Source organism: Hemitrygon akajei, chromosome 5 (assembly GCF_048418815.1).
Source record: "Hemitrygon akajei chromosome 5, sHemAka1.3, whole genome shotgun sequence".
In the NCBI taxonomy this organism is placed as follows: domain Eukaryota; kingdom Metazoa; phylum Chordata; class Chondrichthyes; order Myliobatiformes; family Dasyatidae; genus Hemitrygon; species Hemitrygon akajei.
The window spans coordinates 135322320-135338268 of record NC_133128.1 but is presented as its reverse complement, the minus strand read 5'-3'; the positions used below and the strand labels follow the sequence as shown (position 1 = coordinate 135338268).

The 15949-nt window shown below is 43.0% G+C and overlaps 1 protein-coding gene across 4 annotated transcripts in view; it reads right to left on the bottom strand.

The window, feature by feature from the left end:
• Positions 1 to 1206: 1206 nt before the first annotated feature.
• The window catches only part of LOC140728193 (disintegrin and metalloproteinase domain-containing protein 23-like), a 160661-nt gene continuing 145918 nt past the window's right edge, over positions 1207 to 15949 (bottom strand). For 3 of the 4 annotated variants that reach the window (XM_073046564.1, XM_073046563.1, XM_073046565.1), the window contains one exon: positions 6779 to 10650. In XM_073046564.1, the coding sequence (XP_072902665.1) occupies positions 10602 to 10650 (49 nt within the window). In that variant the 3' untranslated portion in view covers positions 6779 to 10601. Of the gene's footprint in view, positions 1533 to 6778; positions 10651 to 15949 lie in introns of those variants that run through there. The other variant, XM_073046567.1, reaches the window with a different exon arrangement.

The following is a 15949-nucleotide window of genomic DNA, read 5'->3' as shown; positions in this document are numbered from 1 at the left end:
GAGGGATGGGCTTATAGAGGTTTATAAAATCATAAGACGCAAAAATAGGGTGGATAATCATGGCCTTCTTCCCAAGAGAGGGGCATCTAAAACTAGAGGGTATTGACATAGGTTGAGAAGAGAAAATGTCTAAGTGCAATTTTTACCACACAGAGGGAAATAAGTATGTGGAACAAACTGCTTGGGGAAGTAGTAGAGGTAAATGTAATTACAATATTTAAAAGACATTTGGAGAGGTACATAGATAGTAAAGATTTAGAGGGATGTGGGCCAAATACCCACGTGGTGAGTGCATGGAATGGGCTGCCGGCAATGATGGTGGAGGCGGATACGATAGGGTCTTTTAAGAGGTTTTTGGATAGGTACATGGAGCTTAGTAAAATAGAGGGCTATAGGTAAGTCTAGTAATTTCTAAGGTAGGGACATGTTCAGCACAATTTTGTGGGCCGAAAGGCCTGTATTGTGCTGTAGGTTTTCTATATTCTTATGTTTCTAAACACAGGCAAATGGAAGGCACCTTGGTCAGCATGGATGGGTTGGGCCAAAGGTTCTGTTTCTCTGCTGTATAATTCTACGACTCACTTTAGGTTCCAATACAGCCTAATCAATGTTTCTGTCTGCGTGCATCCACCATTCTTGTAACTTTCTACTATTTGTCTTTTCACATTGAATACTAATTTATACTACTTAAGCTTGGCAACCTAGAAATTTGCTGAATTTATGGTTAATCCTGGTGCATCGGGATCACAGTATGTAACTGAGATCCTAACAAAAGAGCATGGAATAATGAGGAGATGCTTCCATAAAAAGAAGCCATTGAAGATGCATGCATTTAGTGGAGCAGACAGAATTTTGTCAGGTAGCAATTACATCGGAGTTCTGGCCTTAAAGGAGCTTCTCCCTGCTCTTACACACACACAATCTGCATACACTAATTTACAAATGCTCATTTAATTTACACAGTCATAATAATTTACAAGTACACATATTGATTTACACAAATATAGACACACACACACACACACACATACATATGTGCATACATACACAATTTCTTTCTGCATTCTGCATGTTTCATATTGATGTGCTTTGAATGAGATATCTAAACCAATTCAAATGTGAAGACAGATCTGCACTCCACAATTAGATACAGTGCCCATAAAAAGTATTCACCCACTTGGAAGTTTTCATGGTTTATTGTTTTACAACATCAAATCACAGTGGATTTAATTTGGCTTTTTTGACACTGATCAGCAGAAAAAGACTATTTCCTGTCAAAGTGAAAACAGATCTCCACAAAGTGATCTAAATGAATTACAAATATTAAACACAAAATAATTGATTGTATAAGTATTCACCTCTCCCCCCCCCCCCTTTAATATGACACACCAAATCATCACTGGAGCAGCTAGTTGGTAATGTAAGTCACATAATTAATCAAATGGAGATCACCATGTGCAGTCAAGGTGTTTCATAGACTGTAGTAAAAATACACCTGTATCTGGAAGGTCCAACTGCTGGTGAATCCGTATCTGGGGGGGAAAAAAAACACTATGAAGACAAAAGAACACTCCAAGCAACTCCACAAAAAGGTCATTGAAAAGCACACATCAGGAAATGGATACAAGAAATTTTCAAGTCACTGAATATCCCTTTTAGTATAGTTAAGTCAATTATCAAGAAATGTAAAGAATATGGCACAGCTGTAAATCTGCCTAGATCAGGCCGTCCTCAGAAACTGAGTGTCCATGCAAGAAGGGGACAAGTGAGGGAGGCCACTGAGACCTATGACAGCACTGGAGGAGTTACAGTGGCTCAGATGGGAGAGAGTGCGCATACAGCACCCGCTACCAGGGTGCTTCACCAGTTGCAGTTCTATGGGAGAGTGGCAAAGAGAAAGCCACTATTGAAAAAAACATGAAATCTCAGCTAGAGTTTGCCAGAAGGCATCAGGAGACTCTGAAGTCAACTGGAAGAAGGTTTCATGGTCTGATTAAACCACAATTGAGCATTTTGGCCATCAGACTAAATGCCATATTTAGTGTAAGCCAAACACCGCACATCATCAAAACCACACCATCCCTACTGTGAAGCATGGTGGTGGCTGCATCATGCTGTGGGGATGCTTCACTGCAGCAGCCCTGGAAGGTTTGAAGGTAGAGGGTAAAATGAATGCACCAAAATACAGGGAAATCCTGTAGGAAAACGTGATACAGTCTGCAAGAGAACTGTGACTTGGGAGAAGATTTGTTTTCTAGCAAGACAATGATCCTAAGCATAAAGCCAAAGCTACACAGGAATGGCTAAAAAAACAACAAAATTAATGTCCTGGAGTGGCCAAGTCAAGTCCAGTCCTCAATTCAATTGAGAATTTGTGGCTGAACTTGTAAAGGGCTGTTATCTCATGATCCACATGCAATCTGACAGAACTTGAGCAGTTTTGTAAAGAATGAGGAAAAATTGCAGTGTCCAGATGTGGAAAGTTGATAGAGACCTAGCCACACAGACTCAGGGCTGTAATTTCTGCCAAAGGTGCATCTACTAAATACTGACTTGAAGGGAGTGAATACTTATGCAATCAATTAATTTGTGTTTTATATTTGTAATTAAATTAGATCACTTTGTAGCGACCTATTTGCACTTTGACACTAAAGTCTTTTTTTGTTGATCATGTCAAAAAAGCCAAATTAAATTCACTGTGATTCAATGTTGTAAAATAATAAAACATGAAAACTTGCAAAGGGGATGATTTTTTTTATAAGTACTGTACCAGCTATTGCGGCAAGATCACTGCTGGATGAAAAAGACAATAGAGTAGGTGCAGGAGTAGGCCATTCGGCCCTTTGAGCCAGCACCGCCATTCAATGTGATCATGGCTGATCATCCACAATCAGTAACCCGTTCCTGCCTTCTCCCCATATCCCTTGACTCTGCTATCTTTAAGAGCTCTGTCTAACTCTTTCTTGAAAGCATCCAGAGAATTGGCCTCCACTACCTTCTGAGGCAGATAATTCATAGATCCACCACTCTCTGGGATAAAAAGTTTTTCCTCAACTCTGTTCTAAATGGCCAACCCCTTATTCTTAAACTGTGGCCTCTGGTTCTGGACTCCCCCAACATCAGGAACATGTTTCCTGCCTCTAGCGTGTCCAATCCCTTAATAATCTTATATGTTTCAATCAGATCCCCTCTCATCCTTATAAATTCCAGTGTATACAAGCCCAGTCACTCTAACCTATCAACATATGACAGTCCCGCCATCCCGGGAATCAACCTCGAGAACCTACGCTGCACTCTCCCTCAATAGCAAGAATGTCCTTCCTCAAATTCGGAGACCAAAACTGAACACAATACTCCAGGTGTGGTCTCACCAGGGCCCTGTACAACTGCAGAAGGACCTCTTTGCTCCTATACTCAACTCCCCTAGTTATGAAGGCTAACATGCCATTAGCTTTCTTCACTGCCTGCTGTACTTTGAGCAGACTTTGAGGGCCAGAGGAAAGCCACCTATCGTCCAGCAAAAAGAACCAATCAGGTCCCACACACCAAGGTCCAGGATAACTGAGGTACAACCAATCAAAAAGACTTGGGATGGTGGGGGATCAGTAAAGGAAAACATGTAGTTTTAACAATGTAGTTATAGATTGCAAACATTGTAAAATATTGTTTGTTGCTGCAAGGTCCTTTAAAACCTATCTTAAATTTTTGGAGACAGCCATAAAGTGCCCACTGACACAAACTCAGTTCCTGACACTAAGTTCTAAGCCAATAATCCAGATGATCTTAGGTCTGGTGGATTATCATATACAATACTGTGAAAATGATCATCCACACTCCTTCATTCCAAAATTCTGACTGCTCTGCATCTGGCTCACAGAGTCCAGTTTCTAGCACTCCCAAATCATTGGGAACCTATTTTCAGTACTCCCTTTACACTTATCAGGGCCCTGATTCACATGCTCCTTTTAAACTTACCTGGAATCTATTTCCTTCTCTCCCTTTCAACTCATTGCCTTCATTGGCAAATTTACTATTGTGAAGCAACTAAAAATGACTTGTATTAGAGGTGTTTCAGAGCACCAAAGTAATATACAATAGTGTAGAAAATCTGAACGCACCACAGCGAGCTTTATTGTGGTTGCTTGTAATAAAAGCTCTGACACTCCCTCATCACTGGGGCCTTTGAGGTCACTCATGGAAGACTGGTCAAAAGGATAGAGCCAAGGCAAGTTGGCAAATGGGATTCAAACTTGGCCTGGTAATAGAAAACAGTATGCTGATGGAGGGTTGACTTTGTAATTGGAACCCTATGGTCACTGGGGTATCACTTGGATTAGTGCTGGGACTTTCACTATTGCCAATGGGATATGTGTAAGTAAGTTGTCAGATAACATAAAAATTGGAGTTGTTGTAGAGGGTAGACTCAGGGTATAGAATGGCATGAAGGAGTTAGTAGGATAGGCAGATAAATGTCAGATGGAATTTAATCTGATGCGAGGTAGTGCATGTTGAGAGTACTGATGAGGCTAGGACATACACAATGAATGGCTGGACCCTAGAGAGTTTTGAAGAACAGGCGTACAAGTACATGGATCCCTGAAGGTGGCAGCATACAGGTAGATAAAGTTGGTGAAAAAGGCACACAGGATATTTGTCTCCATTAGTCCTGGCATGGGTTAATGTGGAGGTGCTGGTGGATATAGTAGACTTTATAAACATTAATATTAAGCTACAGCTGGAGTACTCTGTATACATCCAGTTGTCACACTATAGGAAGCACTGCAATGGAGAAGGTACTGAGATTCACCTGGATGTTGCCTGGGACTGCTTTGTCAAGCACCTTTGCTCCATCCACAAACGGCACGATTTCCTACTGGCCAACCATTTTAATTTCAATCTCCATTCCCTTTCTGGCAATGTCAGTCCATGGCCCCCTCTACTGCCACAATGAGGCCACTCTCATGGTGGACAAGCAACACCTTATATTCCATCTGGATTGCTTCTAACCTGATGGCATGGACATTGATTTCTCCAACTTTCGGTAATTTTCCCCTCCCCCTTCCATCTTCGTCAATGCCCCACTCTGCCTCACCCCCCCCCCCCCTTACCTCTTCTCTTCTTCTACCTGCCTATCACCTCCCCCTGGTCCCCTTCCTCCTTCCCTTTCTCCCATGGTCCATTCTCCTAAACTATCAAATTCATTCTCCTCCAACCCTTTACCTTTTCCACTCATCTCCTCCCAGCTTCTTATTTCATTCCCCCCCCCCCACCCACCCGGCTTTACCTATCACCTTCTAGCCTGTACACCTTCCCCTCCCTCACCTCCCCCCCCAGCTGGGGCTGCTTTTCTTGGAGTGGAGGAGACTCAGGGGGAACCTGATCAAGGTGTACAAAATCATGAGGACCAATAGGGTAGATAGTAAGACACCACCCCCTCCATTGTCAATGTGTGTAAATCCAGAAGGAAGAGATTTAAGATGGACTGTAGGTAGTTCACAGGGAATGTAAGGAAGAATTTCTTCATTTGGATAATAGTTAGAATCTGGAACACAGTGGCTGACAGACTGGTGGAAGTTGACTCTCTCAACAGTTAAGACATATCCAGATGAGGACTTTTGTCTCCAAGGCACAGAAGGTGCAGACCAATGCTGGATGATGGGATTAGTGTGGATGGGTACTCAATGGACAGCATGAGAGTAATCCAAATAGCCATTCTCTGTGTTGTTTGATTCTATGAAAATCTTACCTAAATCACACTGAAATTATTGGGAGTTAACAGGTTTCAGATCTGGCTCCAACTGGTAGGTTAGAGTTGCCACTGGGAGGCAAATGGACTTTATACCACTGGAGACACTTGTTGGGGATAAAAATCCACTTCTTCTCAAAGAGAGCAAGTCTTACCTGCTGCATCAGTGGCAGTGAGAATGGTGTGTAACTGTGGTGCAGTTACAAAAGCAGCTCAGGTAAGGAAAATTATTTTCCGACCAACTTTCTCCCTGCCTCTTTTTGCATGGTTTCATCACTGTGTATGTTTTTTTCAAAAATGATTTCAATAGTGATTACTAAATATGCAATATGAGCCAATGTACCCACAGTCCTCATAGTTAAGTGCCTTATGCATAATAGATTAAGTCATACAAACTCTTGCACCTTTAGGGCTTTGGTGCCAGACTAGCAGATTTTCCGGATTACTGCATGTTACTCCAGTGATACCCCTACATATTATACTATTTCTTACATATTACGCCGCAGTATGATCCATTTTGTATTGAAGCCAGTGGGGAGTTTAAAGGCAGTAGGATATAGACATGCAACCTGTGTCTGACTCCACAACTCATTCACAGTGTGGTCCCATGATGTGTCCTCCAGACAAGTGAACATGCCAAACGCCAAACTATCAGCATTTCCTAAAAGAAAACACCACGGAAGTATAGAGGTTATCACAACACTATTATAGCTCCGTCTGTAACGAGTCACTGTACATCCACCCCGTGGAATTTTCCCCGGGTGCTCCAGTTTCCTACCACAGTCCAAAGACGTACCTGGTAGGTTAATCAGTCACTGTCCCATGATTAGGTTAGGGATTGCTGTGGTGGTGTGGCTCAAAGGGCTTACTCCAAGCTGAATATCTCTAAATAAATAAATCCTAGATAAACGAATGCTGGATTACTGGAGTTTTGCCATTGTTTGCCACAGAGATGCTGATCATACTCAGCATTCAGTTTCCAATCCACCGTATAGCAAATAACAATCATACATTATGCAATAGAACCCAGAATTTTATTTTGTTTTTTTTCCATGGAACGAGATGTGGTGCAGACATGTAGTCTCCTTAAGGTACTTAACACATGGACAAAGATTTATTGCAGTCCTATATACCTTGTAGCAGAGGGTGTATAGAAATCACCCAGTCATTATCTCCCCTCCCTGACCCCTCCTCCCCCCCCCAATACACTGAACACACCGGTACGCAGCTTGTCAACCAGTGTTAATTGGACACTATTAAATTTTAATGTCTTTTGCATTTACAGGCGATCTCCTCCATGGCCAGATTGGCGATTTTACACAGAGAAATATCAACATTGAACATAAATTAGCCATATCATTTTTTTCTCTTTTTAGTATGGTGATCTTTAATGAAAATAAACCCAGTGCTGTCATCTTACTAAAGATTGATTCAGACATTCAATTCATGGCATCTCATTAATAATTGTATATAAAAAACATTTCCTTCACGATTTTCAAGTATATAGCAGTTCAGTTCATACCATGTTTTCTATGTGGATAGGTGTGTGCAATACACATTTTTGCATAGTAAATAAAAAAATGTAGTTGTTAATCTTTCCTTCTTTCCCCATGCATCTGTCAGCATAGTCCTGCTGAGATTATTCTTGAATTTCTCAACGAAGATGATCCAAGCTTCATTATGTTACTACATGCAGCATCCCAGTAATAGCCAAGGTTTCTGTCATGGCTAGAATGACTAATGTTTATATATATTACAGAAGCAGCAGCTATATAGGGGGAGGTATGGGGGGCAAGGCAGGTGTTCGTTCAGATGGCAAGGTGCGGATACCATCTAGGCCACTCTGACCTCAGTAGGTTGCATGCTGAGTGATCCCATTTTCTTGAGGTTACCAAGCCACAGAGAGGGACCTTGGACTGCCCAACCCTCCGCAATTGCCCTAGAGTTCCTCAGAAATGAAGATTCAACTTCATTGCAGTACCAGGTGCAACTCAGGAGAAAGGGGGAAAAAAAATCATACAAACATTAAAAATAATACTTGTTTTTCAATTATTTAAGAAAATGTTGATGGCAAAGATGGTATGACTGACAGTCAAGTAACAGCCAATTGTGTCACCTGAAGCTGGGTGTCACAAAGTTGCTGGAGGACTGTTAGGGGGTTTGGGGCAGTGTTCAGGATGCTAACCCCCTAAGAAAACTGGGGCAGCTCGGAGTAACCAACCTTGTAATGGCTTGCAAACACAATGGAGCATCATCTAAGAATACTTTTCACTGGGTTGGGTGGAGAAGTTGTCCAAATGTTCCTGGCGAGGAGAATTGGCTTCTTCCTCTGCTTGCTCTCAAGACTAGGCATGATGACTGGGACAATCAATCACTGGATTTATCGCACTAATGTGGCAAGTTGGCCTGATTAATGGTTTGCCAAGAGACAGACTGCTGTTGTCGTCTGCAGCAGAAACACAGCCCTATCTCATTCAGCTCTAAAGTTCTGATAACAGTGCACCCGCTGTCACTGGCACACATCGGCTCCAGGCACTTGCAGGATTCACCCAGTATCTTTACTAGCATTTCCTGGTTCCATCACTTCCACCATTCAGCAGGATAAGTGCAGTAGACATGTGGGAAGATCATCTCTTCCAGTCCCACAACAAGCTGACACATTAAGATATCATCATTTTCCCGTTCCTGGCTCAATATCCAAGAACTTCCCAAGAAGGGCTCCCAGCACACAATTTGCAGCAGTTCAATAGAATCGTTCACACTACATCAAACCAGAATGAATAATCAAAATGGCTTTAGTACTTCTGTTCATATATAGAACTAATTTTCTCTAATATGTTCTACATTTTTTAACCACACTTTACATTCTAGATTGAAATAGTTATCACATCCACAAAGACTCTGAATTGGCGAGTGCCCCTCCCTTTAAGAAGGGTGGTTAATGGCTGCGCTGGAGGAAGGAAGGATATGGAGCTTCTCCAGTTTGGATTCACACTCGGCCTTCGACACTCTCCACCCCAAGTGGGAGGTGACATATTCTCTGTAACACAGCTCTTGTTGAACCCCGGCTTAGGACTGGGATGACTCAAATTGGAGGCAAAAATCTATCAACTGGGCAGCAACTACTCTAGCTACAGTGTACACTGACTCTGGAAGAGCTCCACTGGTGATTTCCGACATGGATACAATACAGCTGCATACAAAAACAAGAGCATCACTTAATCTAATGAGATACTACCTGACAGCATTGCCAGTGTGTAAATCCTGTCTGTTCAGTTCCTAGCACCCTGAGTTAATCACTAAAGTGGCTTAAAGGGAGAGTACATTTTTGAGTTTGAACTGGAAACATAAGAGAGGACAGTCCAGATGGGGAGATTTTTATTCTGCTATGTCACTGCACTTGTCAATCCCCAATGATCTGTGGCCTTTCTACTGACTGCAACAGAATAAACCTAAACAATATTCACTTCTGATTTTTTTTTTTTTTTTTTTTTTAAGTTCAATGGCTGCTCTTCCTTTCCACTGGCACCCAATGGTACTAATTGACACCCATGCCATGAGATGCTTTACCATGCATAGCACAGTGTGACTTCCTCACAAAGTGAACAGAGAACTACTGGGTCGTGCGCAGTCCAATGGGAGCATGAAATGTCATTGACCAATCCGGGCTTGCAGTTCTTATGAAGGCAGAGTGAAATAGAAGAAGGATACGTCGACAATTTACTTACATTTTCTTTGTACTGTACATAGTGTAAATAAATAATTTTTTCCATCTATTAAAGGGCATTTTTTTTTTGATTCCAGAAACATCACAGCAGAACTGAAATGATCTAGCAACCTGTATTATTCGGCATTCACAATTGAGTGTCACTACATTATTTCCTCAGTCATCCAATGAGGACTGGCAACCTCTTTTGAGCTGATCCAGGCAGAATACGTAACACGCTGTGGGTGGGATAAAGCTTCAATGAAACCCCATATATAAAGTTGTAGTCATTCAGCATGAAGTAAGGGAGTTAACATTCACCTGGAATAATGACCAAGCATTAAAAAAAAACACCTGCTTATAGACCGACACTAAATACAGAGCAGTGAGAAAATCTATACAACCTGTATCATTTCCCTTTGACAGAGTGTCCTATTGCTGCCCCAGTTATAAACCAGATAGAAAATAAATCTGTGGCAGCTCACAAACTGTGGAGAAGATGAACCTGAGATTGGATGGAGATAGCGACCATTTAAGCTTCCATGGAAATACAAAATGTGCTGTGAAGACTTCTGTCGACAGGTGCTGCAACACTAGCTCCTTCTCTCCGATTTTTTGTGTGTGTGTGTTTTATTTGATTCACTTCCATGCTGGTACCATTGGAAAGAGAATACCATGTGTGTGGAAGAGCGTTGCCTGCTCCAGGAACCAAAGTAAAAAGGAAAAGGAACCCCATGCGCTGCAAGATCTCGGGCAATGTTGAGTTTATGGCCACCGGCCTCCTTAGCATCACAGCAGGCTTCCAGGAGGTGTGGAGGAAGTCCCAGTTTTCCTCAACTATACTCTGACCAGGAAAGTACTTGGAGCCCACCCCTTCCCCACCTCACCCTCCCAGTAGATCTGTGGAGGTTGGTGGCGAGGGGTGGTCAGTCGGGGAAGAATTGAGAGCAGAAGGGCCACGCTCTGGTTGCAGAGTTTATTTCCGCCTCCCCTCGTCACGAGTGGAGTGCAAGTTATGAGACAACGCTGTGTACTGGCCCTGCATTCCTGTGCTTCTTTTACTGTGCGCCAAGCCATGACAGTTTATGCTCAGTAGTCGTACCCAGAATCCAAAGGAGCAGAGTCCAGGAGGTGGCACTTAGTCTCTCTTCATATTGCACCAGCCTGGCTGGGATCATATCTTCTCTTCTTGACATTTCTTGTGAACGCAGGGGACAGAGAAAACACAAATCAGGGAGGGGATCAGGACAGTGGAGGAAGAGAAACCATATTAGTAAGTGCACAGTTAGCTTGCATTCTAGTGCACTGTCTTCAGAGTACAGTCACTCCTTCAGCCTAAAGCCCTTTGTAATACAATGAAGGCCATAGAAGACAAAAGTAGGGTGAAAACAATTGGTTGTAGACGGAGGTTTAAAGCACATAAAAATCTAATTATGATAAACCTCAGTATTAGGTTTTAAAGCTTTTTTTCCCCCTTATTTTCAATTGGTAAAGCTCAGCAGAACTGTGAGTACAAATGAAGTGAGTACTGTGGTATCTCATCTGTTGCCCCAGAGCACTGCTGATTTGGTGCCTAGAATGTTGAGGCTGGGGGGGGGGGGGGGTATAATCCCTCCAGTTCTCCCTGCAGCAGGGTGAAGCTGAGTGACTCCTCCCTGTGCTTCTCCACAACACCGCCAGTAAACATGCCAGCTCATCAATGAGCTGCATCTCAGTTATAAAGCAACGCACTCTGCCGCTCTAGGATGCGACAGGTTTGGAGACTAACTGACCGGGTCAGGACGCCTGGCCTCTTTGTGCTTGGACAACTGATACTACTTTTCCCCTCCTTCCTTCTTGCAACCTGTCACTTTGTGCTTTACCGTCGACAGCCAATGTCTCTGGAAAATGCCAATCAATGGCTTTGCTTGGGGCTTCTCATTTCAGACTACTTTAGACTGAAGGATTTCTGTACAGCAGAGGCAAAGCCCAGCAGCACGACACAATGAAGATTACACTTACACACCACATCTATGGTTGGATCCCTAGAAAATGGACAAGCCGTGGCCTTTACATCTTGGATACTGGAACTGTCTGGCTTCAAGTTACCCATCTCCCTCCCCTTGGAAATTTAACGCTGATACCGGCTGTCCATTCTCCTGGGAGAAAGGAGGAGGAGGAGTGGGAGGAAATAATTTTTTTCAAACAGCAAGACATCACAAAGCAATGAAGGGATGTGCTCCAACCTCCCCAGACTCTGGCTTTATGTGGGGCATATAAGCAAGGCCTCATGCTAAGGCACCTCTACCTAATACTGTTTTCTCCTTCCTCTAAAACATGCCCAATACCATTAGAAAAGGCATGCAAAACAAAACCTGGAGAGGGTGTGATTTTTAACGAGTGAGAAGTGACTGAAAGAAGATACCAGAGATCATGAACTCTGTGGACAATCAAGAGTCAGCGTACAATTCCACCAAGTTTTGCAATTAAGACAATTTCATTCCGCAACTATTTCTTGCAGTGATCAAGCCTTACCGCAGGTGAGGCAAGTCTCGAGGTTTAACAGGAGCTGTTAGCCTTTCTGCACTGGCCACAGCTCTGTACCAACAACTCAGGAGAAAACCATCAGCAAGTTGAAAATACTGTGTGCTCTTCTTCATTTTTAAACACATTTATGTATTAGTTGTAAAGCAAAGGGCTAAAGGGAAAGAAAAGCTGTTTGACAGTTAATTATCCACCTACATCATGCAACATTTATTAATTTTTTAAGTGGGGAGGTAAACAGTGATATGAGCTAGACCAATGGCAGAAGAGACAAAGCAGTGAGAAACAGAACATGATTCAATGAAAACTCCAGGATCTCATCCTATTGAAGTTGCTAGGGATATTTGTAGAGTGCCTGTTCTCCCATATTGAAGCCCAACATAGCGTCTCCTTCACCTGTGAGATCCCTGGTGCTGGTGAATGCTGATTTTAATGCCTTTAAATGGGAGCTCCATGATCCGATGATGCAGCCCAGATCAATAAGGCTGGCAAATGTGTTCTATGGCTCAGTTATACAGCTGGATTTCCGACACGTCTAAGTAAACAGCAACATGTTTTGTCTGCCTTTAAAGCAGGATGGTGAGCTAATTTGCCAAGGTTAAAATCAGCTCTCATAGAGTCCTTAAGCAGCAATGTCAACTCTTGATTTACCAAGTATGCATCAGTCAAATGTGTCTCGATAAACTCAGTGAACATTCACACAGCTACTGAGACTACCACTCCCAACCTGTCCCACCAGGAAGCACCAGACATAAAATTCCAAAAGAGACATATTTTCCAGGCCAACAAATCTCTCTGCTGTTCTGGGATTTCCTTCGTAAATGCAGATACATTACTGTCTTATTGTCAAATGAATTAAACAGCTCTCCCGACACTGGGCCACGTTAAAACACTTCGGAGGTAATGTTCTTGTGACTGTTATGCATAGCAAGGTCTTACCAACCATAATGAACAGCTGTTTTTTTTTTAAGCGATCTGAAATAATGAGATGGAAGCTTTAGTTCCCCGCCCCCCCCCCCCCCGGGAGTAAGGGTCTCAATCTTATAACTAACCTAAAAGCCTACATATCACACAGAGCAGTACTCCTTCACTATGAGATTTTGTGGATTTGATGTGGCCTCTACTTCCAAGGCTTTGTCCTGCTCTCCAAACCTTCTCCCTGCGTTCTTTTACTAGGAGGCCATGCTAGGGCTAGGTTTACACCATTTTAACAGTTTAGACCTCAAATTATTGGAACAAAGAAGCTTATTAGTTAAAGGAAGCAGCTAGACAGCTCTTCAACAAATAAGAGTTCAAGGATGTTAGCAATGCACTATGTGAGTGATGTGGACAGAGGGTTAAAATGGAGGATCCTGACCTCCAGCATCGTGTGGAGTTCGCACATCCTCCCGCATGCGCCAGTTTGCTGCCACCTCCCACAGATATGCGGATGGATAGGTTAACCAGGAATTGTATATTGGTCCCTGTATGCAGTTGAGTAGTAGAATGTGGCGGGGTGGGGGCAGGGAAGATGATGGGAACGCGGGGAGAATAAAAACAGTATTAGTGTAGGACTGCAGTGAATTGGTGCATTGAAATTCCTACTTTCATATTGTACGACTCTATCGACTCCAGCAATATACTACAACCTTCCCAAGGACAATAAATGCTAGCCTGGCCAGTGATGCCCCGATCCCAAAAGCAAGTAGCTTTAAATGGAATGGCACTATACAGACACTGCCCAACACAGTGGGGGGGATGCAGCAGCATAGGTACTGCATACACCAGGGAGCAGAACTCTGTAAACATCACCTGACCAATGAGTGGATGCAAACCCATTCTCTATAGACCTCCTGCAAATATAGTAGTTCAGCAGCATCTAAACAACATCGTTACCTGGTAAACTACCCCACGGTGCTAAAAAGGAGTGTAATCAGACAGAGAGGGGGAAAAAAAACTGATCCTGACCCAAAGGATCAAAATCCCAGCCAATGAACAGAGCAATGGAGGTCTAGGAGGGCTGGAATTTACGGAGCACTAGGATTACAGAGTGGCGTGGTAGGGGGAAAGTGATGGAGCTGAGGAGGAGCAAATAAATAGGGAAATTTGACAATGAGGATGAAGTCAAGGGCTTAGGGTGGGATCCTGCAGGCCTGGATCTTCTGGGATTGAGCTGGTCTAATATATTAGCTTTCCTGTGGCTCTCCCTCTGATAGACGGTAGTTGGTGAAACCAGAAGGAAATGACAGTTTGTTTTAATCCTTTCCTTTAGCCAGAGGGTAAATCTGTGGAATTCATCGCCACAGATGACTTTGGAGGCCAAGTCATTGGGTATATTTAAAACAGAGGTTGACAGATTCTTCATTAGTAAGGGCATCAAAGGTTACGGGGAGAAAAGAGGAAAACTGGGTTTGAGAGGATAATAAATCAGCCATGATCAAATGGTGGGGCAGACTCGATGGGCCAAATGGTCTAATTCAGCTCCCATGTCTTATGGTCTTCATGTATGATTTTCCAAGTCACATGGGAAAACTGGGAATCATGCTAATGGATCCACTGGATCTAGTAAATTTCCAAAACTTCCTGGCACTTTCAAGAGCATTCATGTTTAGAAAGCTCCACAAAGGTTTATCGGAAAACCATCCAAATGTGCCTGTTCTGTGCTCCATGAGTTGATCCAGCCTGTTTCACCACCTCAAGGAGGCAACAAATGCTGGTGGCACAGCTAACAGAGCTGCTGCTTCACAGCTCCAGGGGCTCAGGCTCAATCCTGACCTCAGATGCTGTCGGTGTGGAGTTTGCACTTTCTTCCTGTGAACATGAAGGTTTCACCATGGTGCTCCAGTTTCCTCCCACATCACACAGATGTAGATTAATAGGCCACTGTAAAATTGCCCCTACTGAGAAGCAAAATCTAGGTGGAGTGGATAGAAATTCGGCGAGAATAGGTAACGTGGAAATTAAGGGTGTCATGGAACCATAGAACATTGAGCACTACAGGGCAGTACATGCCCTTTGTCCCATGATGTTGGGTCACCCTTTTAACCTACTCTAAGATCAAGCTAGCCATTCCCCCCTATATAGCCCTTCATTTTTCTATCATTCATTTGCTTATCTGAGTCTCTTAAATGCCCCTAATGTATCTGCTTCTACCACCATCTATCTATCCTCACACCCACCACTCTCTGTGTAAAAAATCTACCTCTGACTCCCCCCCCCTCCCTATACCTTACTCAAATCACTTTAAAATTATGTTCCCTGGTATTAGCCATTTATGCCCTGGGAAAATGTCTCTGGCTATCCACTCGATCTAAGCCTCTATCAAGTCCCCCTTCATCGTCCTTCACTCCAAAGAGAAAAGCCATAGCTCTCACAATCTACGTCCAAAAGACATGCTCTCTAGACCACACAGCATCCTGGTAAATCTCCTCTGCATTCTTTCTAAAGCTTTCACATTCTTCCTATAACGAGGCAACCAAATCTAAAGACAGTACTCCAAGTATTGTCTAACCAGTGTTTTATAGAGCTAAAAATTTTGCCTCATGGCTCTTGAATTCAATCTCCCAACCAATGAAGGACACCCAACATATCTTTTTAACCACTCTATCAATGGATGCATTTCTCAAAAGGAGAAATAAATAAATGTTAAAAATACATTTTCCTCCAATCAGATATCATCTGCTTTTCTGTGTTTGCCTTTTGCACTTCCTTGCTAGAAAGTTTCTTCCAGTTCTGGTTCTGCTTTCAGTGCTTCTTTCACAGACCACCAGCTGGGATCCTCTTTCACTCCCTGATTTTCCTGCTGGTTTTCCTGACCGAACCTCTCCTGTGTACTGCCTTTCGACTGCACTTTTCTCCACTTTCACCTACTGTTTTCTGTCTCACTTCTGCAGATTTTGATTCTGCCTCGGACACTCCGTCCAGCCATGCAGTCCACAACTAAACAGAAGCTGAGAGAGGAACACCATGGTTATACTTGACACCTTTTACGCTGG